This window comes from Tympanuchus pallidicinctus, unplaced genomic scaffold (genome assembly GCF_026119805.1).
Source record: "Tympanuchus pallidicinctus isolate F22 unplaced genomic scaffold, pur_lepc_1.0 scaffold20, whole genome shotgun sequence".
Lineage (NCBI taxonomy): Eukaryota > Metazoa > Chordata > Aves > Galliformes > Phasianidae > Tympanuchus > Tympanuchus pallidicinctus.
The window spans coordinates 8,097,240-8,115,129 of NW_026294722.1; the positions used below are offsets into that span (position 1 = coordinate 8,097,240).

The 17,890-nt window shown below is 38.5% G+C and overlaps 1 protein-coding gene across 16 annotated transcripts in view; it reads left to right on the top strand.

Annotated features, from left to right (window-relative positions):
- The window catches only part of ZMYND8 (zinc finger MYND-type containing 8), a 65,766-nt gene that overhangs the window by 3,841 nt on the left and 44,035 nt on the right, over positions 1 to 17,890 (top strand). For 6 of the 16 annotated variants that reach the window (XR_008206898.1, XR_008206899.1, XM_052683466.1 and 3 more), the window contains exon 1: positions 9,412 to 9,536. The exons of 3 other annotated variants lie outside the window; for them this stretch is intronic. Coding sequence is in view for 5 of the 13 variants with exons in the window: in XM_052683466.1 (XP_052539426.1) it covers positions 9,523 to 9,536 (14 nt within the window). In the remaining 8 variants the exon portion in view is untranslated. Of the gene's footprint in view, positions 1 to 9,411; positions 9,537 to 9,763; positions 9,941 to 10,573; positions 10,626 to 12,106; positions 12,232 to 17,890 lie in introns of those variants that run through there. 7 more of the 16 variants (XM_052683460.1, XM_052683464.1, XM_052683459.1 and 4 more) reach the window with 5 other exon arrangements.

Here is a 17,890-nt window from a genome sequence, read left to right on the forward strand (position 1 = left end):
GTATAATCTTAAGTTTCTTATTTAAGTTCTGTTGCTTTATTTTTTCCGCATAAAAATTATGAAATTGGCTTATCCCAGCTTAATCACCTGCTCTGCTCTGTACAACAGCCAGGGAGATATTAATGCTGGGAAGAAATATTTCTAATGAGATCAAAGAGGCATCAATAAAGATTTGTTTATGTAGGACTGAATATTTGACTATAGCTTACATGGCAACAACATGTATGGAATGATGTTTAGCCATGATTTCAAATACTTGATGTGGCCAGCAGAAGAGTATGCCCTAGAGTAACAAGAGGTATGCAAGTTCTTCCATCACAGTACAGGACAGATTGTTCCATGCTTACCTCACTAAGAAACAATTGAACATAGCTACCAGGTTTGTTTTGGAGGCTCAGAGCAGCCACTGCTGATGGAAGAATCAGGCAAGTCGGTGTAGGATGTCTGCCTTGGTCTTGGTTTTGTTACCATATGGGTTTTAACATGCTTTACCTCGCTTCATGCTGCTTCAGAGCAATTGGTATCTCTGCTGCGTGAGGAAACTTTACCCTCAGACTTTCTGTGATTATCAGGAAAGCCAATGAAGTATTTTTGCCAAAATCTTGAACTGAATACTGAGTGCTATTACAAAAAATATTTTTAATAGCATTTTGTACATCTGTGATTATTTGAATGTACTTTTTTTTTTTCTTTTCAGTGAAATAAATGAACACTAGGGGATGCTGCATTTCTACCAAAGTTAGAAAACAATGTAGGAAAAAATGCCAAATATCTGAAATTTTACCATTTCCTTTGACATAAAAGGTGAGGGGAAATAACTTTGGTCGATTGATGTAGTAGCAGTATTTTATTGCTGCATATCAAGTAAGTAGAAATAGATTACTTTTGAATCATTTACTGAAAGTTTGGGGCAGATGTCATTTTAATTTATGCATAAAAAGGTTTATTTTAAAGTATTTTTCTTACAGAAATATCCAGATCAGCTTTGGGATCCCATCTGAATAGGTTACATACAAAAGTAGGCAAAGTATATAGCGCGTCTGAAATGTTCAAAACTATAGAGATATTGAGTCTGGAACTCTATTTTGGAAACTATCTTTAGACAACAAATACAGCACAGCACATAGGTTTGAGGTTTAAGTTGTTTCAGGACAAGCCTGGTTGTTTTGTACAAGGATTTGTGCAAAAAGGAGAGAAGCAAGGAGTCGGTCTCGGTGATCCTTACTGGCTCCTTCCAACTTGGACGTTCTGTGATCCTAGGCCAAGTACTGAAAGGCTTACGTACAGGAACACGAAGAACTAAGTGCACATAGAACTGTAGATGAATGGCAGGTGCTGCGTGGGGAGATTTTTAGCACTGAGGAGTCAAAGCAGGGAAAGTCCAAATTTGTCAAATATTTGTGTGTAATTTTCTTTTTATAGCTGTGTCTTTGGGGAAGAAAGAGGGCAGTACAGACAGTGTGATTTAACAGCCCCTAGCCGTTGAAAAGGGCACTCGCTCGCTCTCCCTCTCTCCCTCCCTCCCTCCCTCTGCTGTTTGTTGCTGCTGAGTCTAACCGTGCTGTTGCATGCGGTTTTCTGCAGCAAACAAGTAGAACTGGCTCCCTGAAATTCTAAGGAAATAATAAATCCATTGCAATGGAAGGAGTGGGAATATGTGTGTGGGAATGGGGCTGGGAATTGCAGAACCCTTTCAATGGCAATAAGCTCTTATAAATTTAATGATCCTGTTTACTTACATTCTAAGACATTACTTGAGAGCTGAGCCCCAGGCATGTATACTGATAATATCTATGGTTTGATACAACTGTAGTTTAGAAAACATATTATTGTTTGTGAATTAGTTTTTTCCTGCTAGGTTAGGCTTACAAATATGGAACTACCTGAGCAATCAAGGAACAGATAATGTGTTCCTTTAGATTGTTTTGCTGGGCTAGTTTCAAATGCTTCTTCTGTCAGTCTTTAGACCATGTGATTTGATTTGTACCTTAGACTTAAAATTGCTGGTAGAGGTTTTCCTTACATATTTTAGATTTTTCTTCTACCATCACATGAAGAAAAACACAAATGCAATGAAAATCAGGATTTAATTATAGCAACTACAGTTTTTTTTCCCTAGATAATGTTCTTCTGTTGTGTTAAAGTGTTTGCACCGTGCTAATGTCCAGAACTGGTTGTTTTTCCAAAACATTCTAGTTACCTTTGAAAGAAGAATCAGAATGCCCAGAAGACATTAAAAACCTGTCAGATACAAGACTGCAATCTAAGATTTTTTTTAAGAGAAGTACAGTAAAACAAGGGGCACAATACTAATTTTGTCCTCCAACAGCGTGTGAACAGGCGTTGTATAATGTTGCTTAAGAACATTTTTAGAATTCTCTTTTTCTTCCACTGAACTGTTTTGGTATTTCCTGAATGAGTAGTGACACTGAGATGTATCATCACATCTTGCAGTGCGGGAATGTTATGTTCCAGCAGAAGTTTAAAAGCAAGGATTAAGCATGACTGTTATATAAGAAGTCGGAATACTGCTTCTCAAAGGGGCGAACTGACATTTTTCATGTGTTCTTCTTGGACCTGTGGTAACTTACTCATAGAAATACATTCATTCCCTATATACTTCTGTTTGTTTGCATACAATCTCAATTTTGAATTACTGACATTTTCCATTCATAAGGATGTTGTGGCTTTGTAGTAATGGTGTGTAGCAAAGTTCATTTAATAGATAAATTGCAGAGCAGTCTTGCTGTGTTTACCTAATTTATAAGTGCTGCTCCAAAAGTAATGCATTCTATTTTATGATGTTGGCCCACAACATAATGTGATGTTGGTGGCAATAGAGGCTGAACCTTCCCACCAGTATTCCGTTACCTTTTGTTGCTGTGTGACAGATGGCAGCAGAGAGACAGTCTGACAAAATGACATCTGGCATGGAAGTGTGTATGAAATGGGTGTGGAACTGCATTCCTCCCTGTTAAAAAAAACGGCACTCATTGACATTCATGGAGACGCTTGCTGAATGTTCATGGAGACCAAACAGTGGCTGTGAGCAATGAGGTGGTGGGTGGTGCATTTCAGCAGTGGTGGCAATAACATGAAAGACAAGGCACATTCTAAATGGCTGTGCATTTTTTTATGAGCACAGCGTGCAGGCTCTTGTTCATGGCTAGTGAAAATGCACAGCTAATTGTAGTGACTGTGTTGAAAAAGAGCATTTTGTAGCTAAGAATTTACTCTATCTAATAGTGTTATTGTGTTCTTTGTAGCTGCTGTAGTTTCCATGGAAATAAATAGAAGCGTTACTTCCAGAGCAACCTACGTACATACTTGTATCTCATTGTGTTATTGGCAAGGTGGTTTAATGCAGCATGATTTCTTCTGCTCTTCCAGCAGTATGTTATTTGATGTGGATGTAGATTTCTCTACAGTAAACCTCCCTTTTTGAAACAATTTTACAGTGGCATGGTTTCAGTCAAGTCCCCATTCCTGTCACCTTATAAGGAGGGCTCATGGAGCGTTGTCTGCAAGTCTAACAGTGCATGAAAAATAATAACTTGTAAAGGTGCCAAAATGAATTCAACTATTTATGGAGATGTTAGATAATGTGAGTGAAATGCAAGTCTTTTACGTGGCTTCACAGACAGTGCCACAACTGTAACGTGTGTTTCTTCTCTTTAGAGATGTGGTTATATTTTAAAGATTTTTTTCTTCATGCCCTTTCACAAGGCTGGGGAGATGAGGGCAGATCTGTAGTGTCATTTAGGTACGAACATAACATTGTTAATGAGGCAAATCCTGTAAAAATGTCAATCCAGTGCTTGAGCTTGTAGTTCCACAAAATTTTCTTCTAGTTAGAGTGATCCCTTAGGTTATCGTGGGCTGCCTTTTCCTGCCCTGTTAGCTATGCCACTACAAGTGTTGCTGCAGCAGCGTTGTGAACTATTGTGACTGGGTGCTTTTCCAGAGTTAAAGTTAGTATTCAGTTCACTGATCCTGTTCTCTGTGGAACTTTACAGACAGGTCTGCAAGAAGTGTGATTGAGCAGACTGCTATGGCTGGAAGGAATGGGAAATGCTGGTGAAACTATGGGTTAAGCCTTTGTGGAAGTGATTGTATTGCACGTTTGTGGTGGAAAGAGAAACTCTTTACTGCTGAAAAGCAAACTGGAAAAGTGAGATTAATCTAGCAATTGGAAAAGCAGGTAGGAATGGGAAAGGTGCATGAGAATGCAGTCTTAAAGCTGAATTCAGTGGATGGAGTAGCAGGATAGAAGTAGAGAGTGATACAGTTTAGATCTGTGGTGGGATGTGGCGAAATGTAAGTCTAGCTGAGAGAAAAATCACTGTACTATGTTTGTAATTCCATCATTTTACATATTTAGTGTGAGCTGTAGCTGATAGACTCTGTGGGATAATCAGCTTTTATGTAAAAAGAAAAAACAAACCAAAAACAACAAACCATCAACATCAACGACAACCAAAACAACAAGGAAATCCTCCTATCTCATGATAGAAGGAAAAAAGGTCAGTCTTACTGATTTAAAATATTAACCAAGTGATTCCTGAATGTGACAAAAACAACAACAACAACAAAAAACCAACAAACAAAACAAAACAAAAAACCCACAGTAGTGGGACTACAATTTAGCGTTATCTAGACTACTACCATAGTAAATACTTACTCCCTAACAGCTGCGCCTTTATCTTGTTAGGAAGGATGTGATGTCAGACTAATGCAGTGTGTGGGATGTCCAGCACTTGAGCAATAGAATTCCTGGTGAAACACAGACTTCTTTCAGAATTTTGTACCTAATTCTTTTTACATCCCCATACTCACAAACCTGGCATGTGCAATGAGTGCATTGGACTCACTACCATCTTAGAACAGAGTAGGAATGGTAAGTCTGCTTGTTGCTCAGGTGCAATTCAAGTGGTCCATATTCCTCAGTCTGATATACAGTGTATCTGCATGTGTCCTACAGCTGCTTTCCTGCTAACTGAAGAAAGTATGCAGCTTCAGATCAAATAGAAAATAAATTATATCTGTTAGGATTTCCTACAGAACACTTAATTTAAATATATGGTGACAAAAATCCTGTTTTATACAGGATATCCAACAGCCATGCTTCCAGCTGTGAAGTCTTTGAGAGTGTTTCAAACTCCAGAGGTGAAAGAGATGAAATATATGGGCTTATGCCTTAAGATAACATGGGCTGTAGCACCTCTTGAAAAGCTACAGCTGCTATAAAGCACAGGACTCAAGGGTGGGTTTTTTTTGCCATTTTTTTTTTTTTAGGTATTTTTGGCAGATAATTAAACATGAATAAAGATTTCCTTTGGAAGGAAATGTACGTGAGGCAGTTTCACAGCATACTAAAAAAGGCTGTGAAGAGAAACTTTCATAATGCATCAGATATTCAGTGTGCATAAAAACAAAATCAGATTTTTATCTATAGACAGCAAGTGATCAGAGTGATCCAGAACCAGGAACCTAAAATGAAAGTGTACAAATGTATTGTTCTTCAGGATAAATGCCTGCATCTGGCCACAAAGCCCTTTGACCTTACAGACACGTCAGCTACCTGCTTGGCATAAATGCATTCTCCAGCAGTTGCTGATAGTTCACAGGTTACCGGCCTTGTTAGGCAGGTTAGTAAATCTAGCATCCAACAGGTTCCTAAAAATTCAGGAAGATATTTCCTAGGTATTTGTTGTTGGGTTCTGTCTGTTTTGTTGATGGAGGTCTTGTCTTCCCGTCTTTAAGAAGTTACTGATACTCAGGTAGATTTAAAGTAAAGGTGAGTAGCTGGGAGAAACAACCAAAAGAAGAATGCAAAACCTCCGTGTCTTTCAAGGAAAGACATGGAACAACAGTGTTTTCTGTTTCTAACCTTGAAATTAGCATTTGCAATCAAGGACTTGGAAATGCAGGACCGAGCTGTGAGACCTTAAATGCAACTTCTATCTCCTATGTCTTGCTTATCCTTGGAGAATGTATTTTCCATTTCTTTTTGTGTATCTGTTCCAAATATTATTTTTAAAGCTCTATCTTTTGTTCTACTGTTCTCTCTCTGCCACTGATATTTTCACCCCATGGTACTTATTTTTTGAGGACTGTGAATAATCTGCTGCTTCCTAAATAAGTGCATATGTCTCAAAACCATTGCTTCTGTCACACAGACAAATATCTTCCTTCCTTAGTGGCATTTATTTATATTTTGAGGCTTTCCAGTATGTATTGAATTGTATAATTCCTTACAGCACTGTTTTCTGCTTGTCCTTCTTGGCAGTGGTACTTCCTGAAAAGAACATTCTACACAGTGGGCACTGTTCTACGCAAAGAACCCATTAAGTATAGTAGGTTACACTTGTAACATTGTTGTCTTTTAGTTTCCTTTTGATTGTATTCCTACTTCCTGTCTTTCCTTTTTTCCTTTTTTCACTTCTATTTTGCCTTTATTTCTTTCCTGCATCATCGTCCTATTTCCTCTTAACTTCTTTAAGGCACTGAAAAGGACAAATACTACCTATTCTAATCTCCCTGCCCTCTTTTCTGATTTAACAAAGCTTCTAGCTTTCCCTGTCTCTATCCTTTGTTTTCCTTTCCTTCCCATCCCCCTCCAAAAAATTCACTACTCCTCTGTAAAAGAATTGGTCAAGCTGCATCAAGGCATGGGTTCATCATGATTTGACAGAATCTTCTGAGTTCTCAAGATGTAGCTGTGTGGTGATTATTGGGCCTGTATCTCTGGCTATAAATGATATAGATGGACAAGAAAAATGAAGAGCAAGAAGTATTTCCTTTTAATTTCTGGCCGAATTATGATGGTAATTTTAGCAGTGTGCTGATACGTTTTCATCCATGCACCTGCTAATGACTGAATTGTAAATTTTGCTTTTGGGCCACCATTTTCCTGAGTCAAGAGAATAGGACTTTAGCCCTTTTCTAAGGCTGCTTCTGTCTCCTGCATGCCGATTCTCTGATCAGTCCATGTGTGTCACTTTGGCAGTGTTCCCAGTCACCATCAGCACAACTGCATTCCTGGATCACGTCTTGGGTAGCACAAAGCTTTGACAAGTTCAGTGTATTTAGTTTTATTTCCCTGCTGTACTTCACTGGCATTATTATTATTTTAATAGAATAATACTGGAATAGAGTGGTCAGTAAGTATAAATATAAATGTCTGATAATCCTTGCTTAGAATTACTGCATGGATCAAAATATGGGTATTTATGTATTTGCAGTTGGTGTCTCTGAGTGGCATTGAGCTTTAAGTATGCATTCAAAAAGAAACCAATCTGGAGTGGTCTGAACTGTTAAAACTGATGTAAGTGTTCACTTGAATATCATGCATTTCCAGTGAGTTCTCGCTGCTGCAGTGGGCTGTACGATTCCCTTTATAGCAGCACTGTCATTTCTGCTACATTCCTAAAACGGAACCAACTGCCAGCGTAATCCATGAGCCTTCCTGCTCCTTGCCCTGAAAAATGCTGCCAAAGCTAAAAAGGGAAAATGCTTCCAGCAGGGACTCCAGAATTACTTATGAGATGAGAATTTAGACTGTGGGCTGTTAATCCTCTGTTGCAGCCTAAAGCATGGGAACGCAAAGAATGTAAGCACGGCGATAGGATGGTGGTTTTCCTTTGACAATGATATCTCAAGAAATAATCTGAATTCAATACAGAGTAACGCAGAGTAGTAGTATTAATCTTACTGAGTAGCATAGTTATGAGTCATGTCAGCTCTCAAGTGCAGAGATTTGAGTGGTAACGTAGTTGTACCGTGAGAGAAGCTGGTCGAAGCTGGCTGGGGGGAAAAGGGGGGATAATCTTTATTCATGGTGATCGTTTTCGGGGTAATTAGCACTGGGGTTATGTTAGTGAAGTGTATGTTCTGTTTGCAGCTAGCCTTGATTAATGGCAGAGGGGTTTCTATAATTTTTGCACAATCCTAAATCTGGTGTTAGAAGAACCTTTATTTTGCTTTGTTTGTTTTAGCTCAATATTTAATAATTACTGTTTTAATACTGAATTTGTCCCTCCGTAACTCCCTTAGTTTTTGTTTTTGCAGGAGTAACTCTCTGATAATATGCAGTATGCTTCAGAATCACCTTCTCATCTATGATTTCCTTTGTAATTTGTCGATGGCAGCAGAATTTTAAAGCCTACCTACCCAGTACAGACACACAATCCTGAACAAAAACACGAAGCCTTGCTGCAGCGTTTCTAAAGAGATGACCTTTGAAATACTAATCTGCATTTGACACTTCCTTCCTCGCTGGCACAGTGATAAATCCTCCCTCTTTTGCTGTATTAGGAAAGAGAGTCAAACTACAGAATTTTAGGGAAAGGACTTAAAGCATTTTTGAATACGGTGTTTGGGCATTGGCCACATGGGCCGCTTACGTGCTCTTTTCTCATTTTATTGCACACAAGATAAAAGGCAAAGAAAGCAAAAACGAATCCAACAAGCTGCATTAATCCATTTTTGTGAAAGCAGACTGATAATTTGCCACGTGGAGGTTCTGCTGCTTTTCAGGGCCTGCCTGGTGCCTTAAAAAGCACAGAGTGCGACAGGGTTAATGGCCAGGAAGCGGCGGCGGCGGCCGGTAGCAGGGCAGCCCTGCAGGCCGCGGGGTGGGGGCCGGGGTGGCCGGGCTGCGGGTGTGCATCGCTGCCATCCCTGCCATCCGCATAGTTTGGGTCGTTCTCTGCAGCATTTTTATAGTCAGGAAAAGGTGTGCACTGAATGCCAGCAGCCCTCTTTGATAATGTAATTCTAGTTGTGTATTACTCGCTGCAGAAGTCAGCCATCAGGCTTCTCCCATGTAGGGTTTGGCTCACATTGTCTGAAAAAAAAAATAAATCCCACTGTCAGTGTATGGTTGCTGCAGCCGGTGTTAATGTGTTTACATTCTGGAATTGAAGGATTCTGTCTGAATTTTCAGTTTTTAATGTCCGTCTCTCCCATGCATGTGCACTTTCAGTTTATTTTGTTCCCTTTCTGTACCTTTGCTATCACTGTGTGAAACACAGTGGAGAACACCAGAAAAGCGAATTTAGCTTTTTGTTTCTAAAGAATCATTTTTGTGACCTGGGTGAACTCGTCCTTCTTGAGGTTTAAAATAGCCAAATGCCTTCAGCAGGGACACGTTGAGACACGTTTGCTCAGGCAGGCAGTTTGTGATCGCTTTCCTCTGCTTGAAAATCTACGTATTTCATAGGGGAAGTCGCCTTTTGGGAGTTCTTTTCGAGTTTTTTTGCTGAAACGGGCCTAGCTTAGCCTGTCTTCTCTGTGCACAGGATGGCTCCTGCTTGCCAGAGCTGCACAAAGATAATCGCTCAGGAAGTGTTTCAGCCAATCCCCTGAAGCTTTACATTCAGATTTACCAAAGTAGCCAATCCTGGATTAGCTTTTATTAGGAAGACAGATCATCAAGCTGAAGTGCCAAGCCCTTTCTGTCTGAGTACTGAGAGCCTGTCCTCCATGTTTTATAAGTATTGACATAACACTGTGTTAACAATGCATCCACAGAGGTAAGCCTTACTTTTTACATTTTTTTTTCTCTAAGACCTATGAGTTGTGGGTTGAGAGTGTGATTCTCTGTGATTTGTCGTGCAAAACTCACACCACAGCACTTTATTAAGTTGAAACTGTTTAAATTTGCTTTCTTGGGTCACATGGTTAGTAGCCATTAGCCACAGCTTTATTTTGCAGACTGGCAAAACCTTGGCATACCTACTTCTTCACAGGAGGCTGGTGTATTTAGAATTTAACAAGATCCTGGTATTCCAAAGAAGCTTTCTGTCTCTGAGCAGTTTGCCAGCACTATTGTCTGTTGTGTCACATGCCTGCTGAAGAGAAAATGGAAGCTAGGGAGCAGATGCATTTAACTGCCCTACAGGGAGTCAAGCAGGGATAATGGCAGACAGAAGAACAGGCAAGTTTACCTTTCTAAACAGTGAATGGAATAGCTAAGATAAGTTATCTCTGAAAAAATATGGGATTTAAAAAAACCTAGACATCAGCAAAAACTGCTAATGGCTGATTGTAGATATTGGGCCTAGGTGGTGGTGTGCTGTTGCATCATGTTTTTTATGCAGCTTATCTTAGCTTAAAATGATTATTGAACTCTTTTTCTTGCAGGGATAATTAATACAATGTGTTTCTCTTTCCGAGGGACACTGTATGGTTAATATTTTGTTCCTTTAAAAGGGAGTTTTTATGCTGCAGATTTTGGAAATGGGTTGCTGCTCAATAAAATGCAGCAGTACATCAGTTTGCAAATCTGATTCTTTATGGAAAATGTTTTTTAACTATTAGCTTTCTTCTTTTACATATTTTGAGTAAACTAATGTACCTTTTATCTGTGCCTTTTTGTTTTACACTGTATCAGCCACAGTTCTGTGTTGTGGAGTCCAGAGGATATAAAATCATCTGTGGTTCATGACAGTAGTACATGTTGTTCGTTCTTGTTTTTTGTCTTTTTTTTTTTTTTTTTTTTTTTAACTTTTGGTTTAATGCTACGTAATTATTTCAAGAAATTCCTTTTTGATCAATTCCCAAATCTGCCAGCCTGTTGTATCTTCTTAACTGGAAAAATGAGATGGGTGCTTGAACAGTTGGTAAGTAAGCAGCATGCTACTCTAAACATTTTTAATAGTTTTCCAAACATTTTATTTTTACTGGGTCAGTTAGTGCAGTAGATGAGGTGATTTCAGAGGTTAGCCATGTAAAAAATCCAATTTGTTTAGCGTCCATTTTAAGGGGCTTTTATGTGTAAACTGTTCCAATTTGAATGCACTGCTTTTTTTTTTTTTTTTTTCTTTTTTTTTGATAATTTGCTTCTAAAGTTTGAAACTTATACTTGTTGTTTTCCTCAGACCAGTGACAAATGTTCTACTTGCTGTTTGTTTGTAGCTCCTTAATTACCACACTCGTGAGGGTAAAGCGCAGTTTGGTTGTTAGGCTTGTAAGGTGTGATGAGAGTGCTAGTACTCAGCTATGAAGTGACCTTACAAAGTAAAGTAAGTAGTACTTAATGAGCATATGTTTTTGAAAGTATGCAAGGTATAATATCAGATAATGTTGCTCAATTTGTGACTGTTTTAGAGCATTCTGTGCTCTTTATTAAGATTTCAATTGTAACCTTTGTGTGCTTGTTTTAACAAGCTGTTTTTCAGTGATCACCAATATCATTACAAAAGCAGTGGAAAGATGCTCTTTTGAGCTTCAGCATCATTTTTTGTCCTGCTTTTAGCAGTTTGCACGCTTTCATGATTTTAGGAAGCTTTGAGCTCGGGTAGCTTTAAAAATGGCAGCACCTAGGTACACTTGCATGTTAAATTCTGTTGCCAAGATGGGATTCTGTAACATAGCCATTTTCTTGTGGTTACTTGTTTCTGGATGTGAGTATCTTATTGTAAGTACCTAGCTTTGCTTAACTTCCTCCTCCCTCCCCCCCTGAAAAAAAAATTACATTGTAAGTGTCTATAGTTCAATTTGCAACCTGAAACACTGCTGTGCTGTACCACTGAGTTTCATGTAATAGCAGTTTTGTGTGCAACTTGAATGCATTTTTCAGCATACGCAAAGATGCTAACGCAGCTAAGATGTTACTTCGTTTTTTTGTTCTTCGTTTGCTAAAAACAGAAATTACACTGGGAGATAATTTTCCTAACAGTAGGTTGTGCACATTAGCAGTTTACTCTTGGTCTCAGGAATTGCACAACATAATATTTGTTTAATATGAGGAAGCAGGAGTAAGTGATCTGCAATCAAAAAGCTTGTATTAAAATGGCTCCCACAGGTTTTGTTAAACTAGAATCTGTTTCAAATCTGCACCTCCAGACACGTTGCTGACAGTGAGGCATATTTGTATAAGCTGTCCTTGTGCATGGAATGAAACGTAGCATCGTGAGTCTGCTGAAGTTCCCTATTTTTAATCACTCGAACATAATTCTTTTATACTTCACAAAAAAATAAATGTCTGCATTGCAGCAAGATGTCTGAGGCAAGGTAGAGACAGCAGTGTTGTTTTACAGATCAGCCCAATCACGCTGCTCCATGGAGTGCTTGAGCCAATAGAAGCAGAGGGTAGGTTAAAGATTGACAATTGCAGTGGCAAGGCTGAGAAAGGCCTTCTGGAAATTTCTACCATCTTTGTTCCATCTAAGTTAAGCAATTTCAGCCAAGCTGAAGAATTTCATGTATTTTTGGTGCTTTGTCAAGGTATGATGTTATCACTCACTTTCATAGATTGCATAATAAGAAGCACTGTGCAGTTTTTCTGCAGTTCAGGACAGATGAAATATGGGGTTTTGTTAACGTGGTCGTCATGGGGAGTGTGGGGGGGAAGCACCTATTCTTTCTACCCAAGATCTTACAGGACTGGATCTTGTTAATATCACAATTAGAGCATACATGAAGCAATTTAGCTGAGTTTTATTCAGCTTGCACTAAATAGCCACTATTCTAATGTATCTAGCAGTTAATTTTATAATTGCACTTTAAACTTTCAGGCTACTAACGAGTAGATTGAATTGCCCAGGATGAACACGATTAGCCATTATTATTTTGTGCCAACATCCTGTTACTTTTATAATTAGCTGGACAAAGAATGCAGTGGGAGAAAAACAAAGGAGTGATCTGGACTATAAACTATGATGAAAACAGTAGCTTTTTAAAAGCTCCATGCTTCCTTCATTCTTCCCAGGCAAACTGTTTTAGTTGGAAGCTAAATAGCGCTAGGGAAAAATGAATGATTTCTTTAAACAAATGACGCTGCTTAACAGTGAGAGTGAAAAAAAGCAGAATATAAACCACTCTGAATGTGATGTTTTCCCCTCTCTCTTCAGGCAGGAGTTTTGAAATTTAGGGGAAGACCTGCAATTGTACTGAGGGAGCATGTACTGAAAGGGACTTCAAGCCCAAAAATTAGAAACAGGCCAACTGAATTAGAAATTTAGCTCTTGATATCAGTGTTCATGGACTTCAATTGGCTGTACTTGCTGACCTGTCTTCCATTTTGTGATATCATTTCTGCTTTGTTGTTGCTGTTTGGCTTTTTTTTTCTTCTTTTTGCTTTGTTTCCAATTGGTCATGTGGGTCCAGTAGCTGAAAAGTGATTGGTGATAATCAATTTTCCATAATAACGGTGCCAGTTCAGCACTACTGGTTTAAGGGTTATAAATTTTAGTAAAAGTTCCCCTCTTCTTTGTCTGGAATTCAGGATATTAGCTTGAATCACCTAATACTGTGAAAGTTAATCATAACATTTTCCCATAAATACATGAATCCCTTTGTAGTAGATTTAAGCCAAATAGAACAGGATTGATTTACTTAATTGCTGTTTGTAACCCCCTTCGAAGTAGTACACTGGCTGTGAGGGGTCTGCAAACCACAAACTGAAAGCCATTGTAGTAGGCCTTTGAAATTGTGTTCAAAAAGCATGTTTTAAATGTGTTTTTCAACAAACATGTCTTGTATTCGTGGGTTAATGTCTAATTTAGAAATGGCTGCACAGAAACTGGATTTTACTTATTTGATGCTTATTTGTCATTTTCGGGTTAACCCTTCAGGTGTTGTGGCATCTGTGGTTTATATTGATGAATATTGTGTTGCAGCAGTATGTTAATGTTCAGAATACAGCCACTATAAATATTTATTTTCAAATTTGATTCTTGAATTATGCTTTTAGCTTCTGAAATCTGTAGCTATGAATGTTGCCATGCTTGGGCCTCAGCTCAGCTATAGTGTTTGTGGTCTTCAGAGGACTGCATGACACCAAGGGTCTCCCTCCCAGCCCTGATTTTCTCTTTTGTGGCACTGTTCTGAATATACACTGAACAGCAGGAAGATTTTGAAAATAATGTAAATGTTCTTGAAATATCTGTGTTTTGGCTTTGCACGATAGCTGAGGTAACTGGCTTAAGCTGCTGTGTGTAGATAGCTGAGAAAACACTTTGTGTATCTTAATTGCACAGTAGAAATGTAGCATTTTGCAGGAGATTCTGCAGGAGGATACATAAAATATGAGAGGCTCAAAGTGGAGAGCGAATCTAAAATGGAGTGATTTCCTTAGTAACCTGTGACTTCACAAAGCCCCGTCTTGTGCCTTTTCAGTTAACATTTGGATGTCAGGTGTCCTTCTGTCATACTTTACCATTTCTGATCTTTAGATGCTTGCTTCGAATATAGCACTGCTGTTTAAACAAGAGATACTGTTATTACTGTTTATTGAATAAACTGCTACCATTTTAACTACAGTACAGGAATGAGGCAGTGCAGTGCTGTCAGACGCCATTTTAAGAATCCTGCATAAATAGCATAGCTACCGATGAGTAAGAGACTGTTATAGGTGAGTGCTTATACAAAGCTGCTATTTATTCAGCAATGGCATGCAAATATTTTTTTCTCAAATTTTTATTGAATGCAGTTTTTTGAAATCATTATTTAGGTATGCTGCTCACGGATGTGATATGGGAGAGACAGGAATTACCTTAAGGATGAAATTCAGTTTTAGTGCTTACAGTCTTAAATCAGTGTGATCTTTTTTTTTTTTTTTTTTTTGGTTGATTTTCTGTTGATTAAAAGGGAAAAGGAATTCCATAAGTATATAATTCTTTAATTAATGTGTTTATTCCCTAATGTAGATCTAGACTGTAAATGTGGGCATTGGCTGTTCTGAGTGGTTTTCCATATCTGTCAGTTTTTCTTGGTTAAATGTCAAGGTGCAGTAGTTCATCTGCAACTTTTAATTGCTCTTGGTAGTTTATATAGATTAGAACAGCTTGAAAATTTTTTGTGTATGTACTTCTTTTTTCCAAATAACAACTACTGCTGGAGGAATCATTTTCCTAAACAGAAAAGTCAGTATTTTATTTGTTTGTCTGAAATTTGAAAAACTGGATTTAATTTAGATTTGAAAAAAAAAAAAAAAAAAAAAACAACAAAACCTCTTCAGGCTAGTGTAGAATATTTGAAGATGGTGCAGCTAAGTTCTTCTTGTGTTTTTACTGAACTAACACTAAATCCTGTGTATTTGCAACCTTTATTTTTTTCTTTCTGTCCTCAGCTATCCCCGAAGGAAAAACCTCCACCCCTTCTCCCCTCTCAGACATGTTAACATAATTTGCATGAAACAAATTAGCTTAACATTTTAGGAGGTTTTTTTAGAGTAAGTTTTGTCAATACAAGTGGGGAAGCTTTAAATGATTAATTGCTGTTCTGGTCAATTGACAGTGAAACTGGCAAAGCTTAAATTTCAATTGTGTTCTTAAAATACACTCCTCTGTGTTCCTTCCGTGTTCACTCACCTAAATAAGAAGCAAGAGTAGCTTCCAGAAGAATACAAGGTATTTATTGTACTCACCTAGTTACTTTATTGCATACATATAAGTATCATTTCTGATCCGCGACCTGAGAATGTTGCATCCCTAATATACGTACATGATAGCAATGCATGCTGGCTGAAAGAACAGCTCTAAGCCCTGCAAAAATGAAATCTTTTAAAATATAGCTGTGTAGGGTGGTCTGCTTGATCACACAGTTATTGTTTATGTAGAAATAGATGCTTGTTTGTACTTATTTTGATGTTGCTTTTAATTTTCATTTTATTTTCACTATGGGTAATAAAATACCTATTTCATGAGTTACTGCATTTGATTGGCTGATGAGTTTCTGTGTCTGAAAGTACTGCTTACAGCATTTTCAGCATAATTCTGATGTTAATGGCAGGTGCAAAGGTGAAAAAATCTGTCAGCTTTAGAAAAGTTACTGTAAACTTGCTGTGAATTTTTGCATGTATTTACAAACTTATATTTGAAAGATTACTGTTTCAGCCATCACTACCCCCATTCAGTGTCATGTTGGGCAAGTTATAAAAATGGCATCAAGTCAAACAATGGGATGTGCTGCTGAGGAGCTGAGTTTAGGTATCTTTTATAGCTATGTGTAACACATTTATTTAAATCCTCTTCTCTGATGCTTCAGTTGGTGTTTTTTTTTTCAAAATAACCTCAGTAATTTTCTGATGCTCTTAAACAAGAGAGTGGCTAAATGTAGTAGAGAAAAAGGACATACAGTCTGTTTCTCTAAGGGTCAGTTGTCATACTGTAGTATACATGAGACCTGCTCTGAAAGTAATGCCTCCTTTTTTATGATGTTAGAGGCTTGACATTGGTGGCATGGCAGTAGAGGCTGAACCTTCCCACCAATATTCCATTGCATTTTGTTGCTGTGTGATAGATGGCAGCAGAGAAACAGTCTGGCAAAATGATATCTGGCATGGAAGTGCATATGAAATGGGTGTGCACCTGGATTCCTCTGTGCAGAAAAAGTGGCACCCATTGATGTTCATCAATGTCTGCTGATCCTTCATGGACACCAAGCAGTGGATGTGAGCACAGTGAGGTGGTGCATTTCAGCAGTGGTAACAACAAAATGGAAGACAAGCCATATTCTGGATGACTATGCAGATTATTATGAGTGCAGCATACAGGCTCTTGTTGGTGGCTGGTGAAAATGACTAGCTAAGGGTGATGGCTGTTGAGAAATAGTGTTTTGTAGCTGAGAGTTTGCTCTATCAAATAGTGTTATTGTGCTCTTTGTAGCTGTTGTACCTCCCATGGGAATAAATTGGAGGCATTACTTTTGGAGCAGTGAACGTATTTGCTGAATTTTATTTTAGTTCTGTTTGAAGGACAGTGGGTGCAGCTGTGTGGGTAGGATATATTCACCTCCACTGCTGAAACAAAGGTATAACTGTTGTGTCAAGTGCTGAGTGCATTTCTGATGGTACTTTTACATTTCAAACCTTTGGAGAAGCTTCAGACCCATCTTTTATAGGATGAACTAGAGATGTATCAAGTCAAGGCTCTTGGTTCATCTTGGGACTGCTTATGCAGATTATTTTTCCTGTGTCTTTAGATCTACTGAAAGAATTCTTTAAAAGGTGATCTGGCTGAATTTCCTGAAATATCCTCATGGGAAGAGACAGGTTTCAAGCTGAAGAAATCTTAGGAGTCTTGATCTATAACACCCTGTCATGATGTGAAGTTAATCACGTGACTGCAGTACTGGTTTGGGGCCTACAGGAGTAAAGAGTCTTCAATCAGCTGCAACTTGCCAAGCTGCTCTGGACAGGGATGTAGGGACAGTTCCTGCTCCTGTGCTATCTGCCCCGCTCATTTCTCAGATTGTATTCATGCACAACTCTGGGCTTTGTCATACTCACTTGTAGCAACTATTTTGTTACTCTTGTTGTGTTGTGTTGCCTGGAGTTGTGTGGTATGAACAAAACACACTTGATATGTTCAGATGAGTCTGGAATGTCTGGGCTGTGTTAACGTAATGTGTGAGGTACTGCAAAAAGGGGATGTCACTTTTCACTCCTTCCCCACATGCCATTCACTCTCATTTCCTCTCTCCAGCACACCCACCTGTGCAGGGAGCTAGACTATAGAACTGATTCAATGAAAATTAATGTGGTTTCTGTAACCACAAGTCAGGTGTTGCTGAGACCTTCCCTTTTAGTAGCCACTAGTGTAAGATGGTCTTTTAGACCTAAAGCTGAGTTGTTACAAGATTGTATGTCTGATTTGCTGAAACAGGATCTGTATTTTAAGAACAGGTAATGCATGCTGCCCTAACTACTTCACTTTTCACGGAGTTAGTGTGTGTTAATACATATTTACAAGGTGACTTTTTAAAAAAGTGTTCTTTTATTACAGTTTGGTGATATGAAAATAAGATTTTATAAAGGGGGAAGGGAAGAAAATAGAGTGCAGCATGGGAAGAGAACAATGAACTCATCCTGTGAGCCCATCCCTTCCCATTGCTTAGGAAAGAGAATGGGCAGAGGCAAGTGGTGCATGAAATGTTTTGGTGT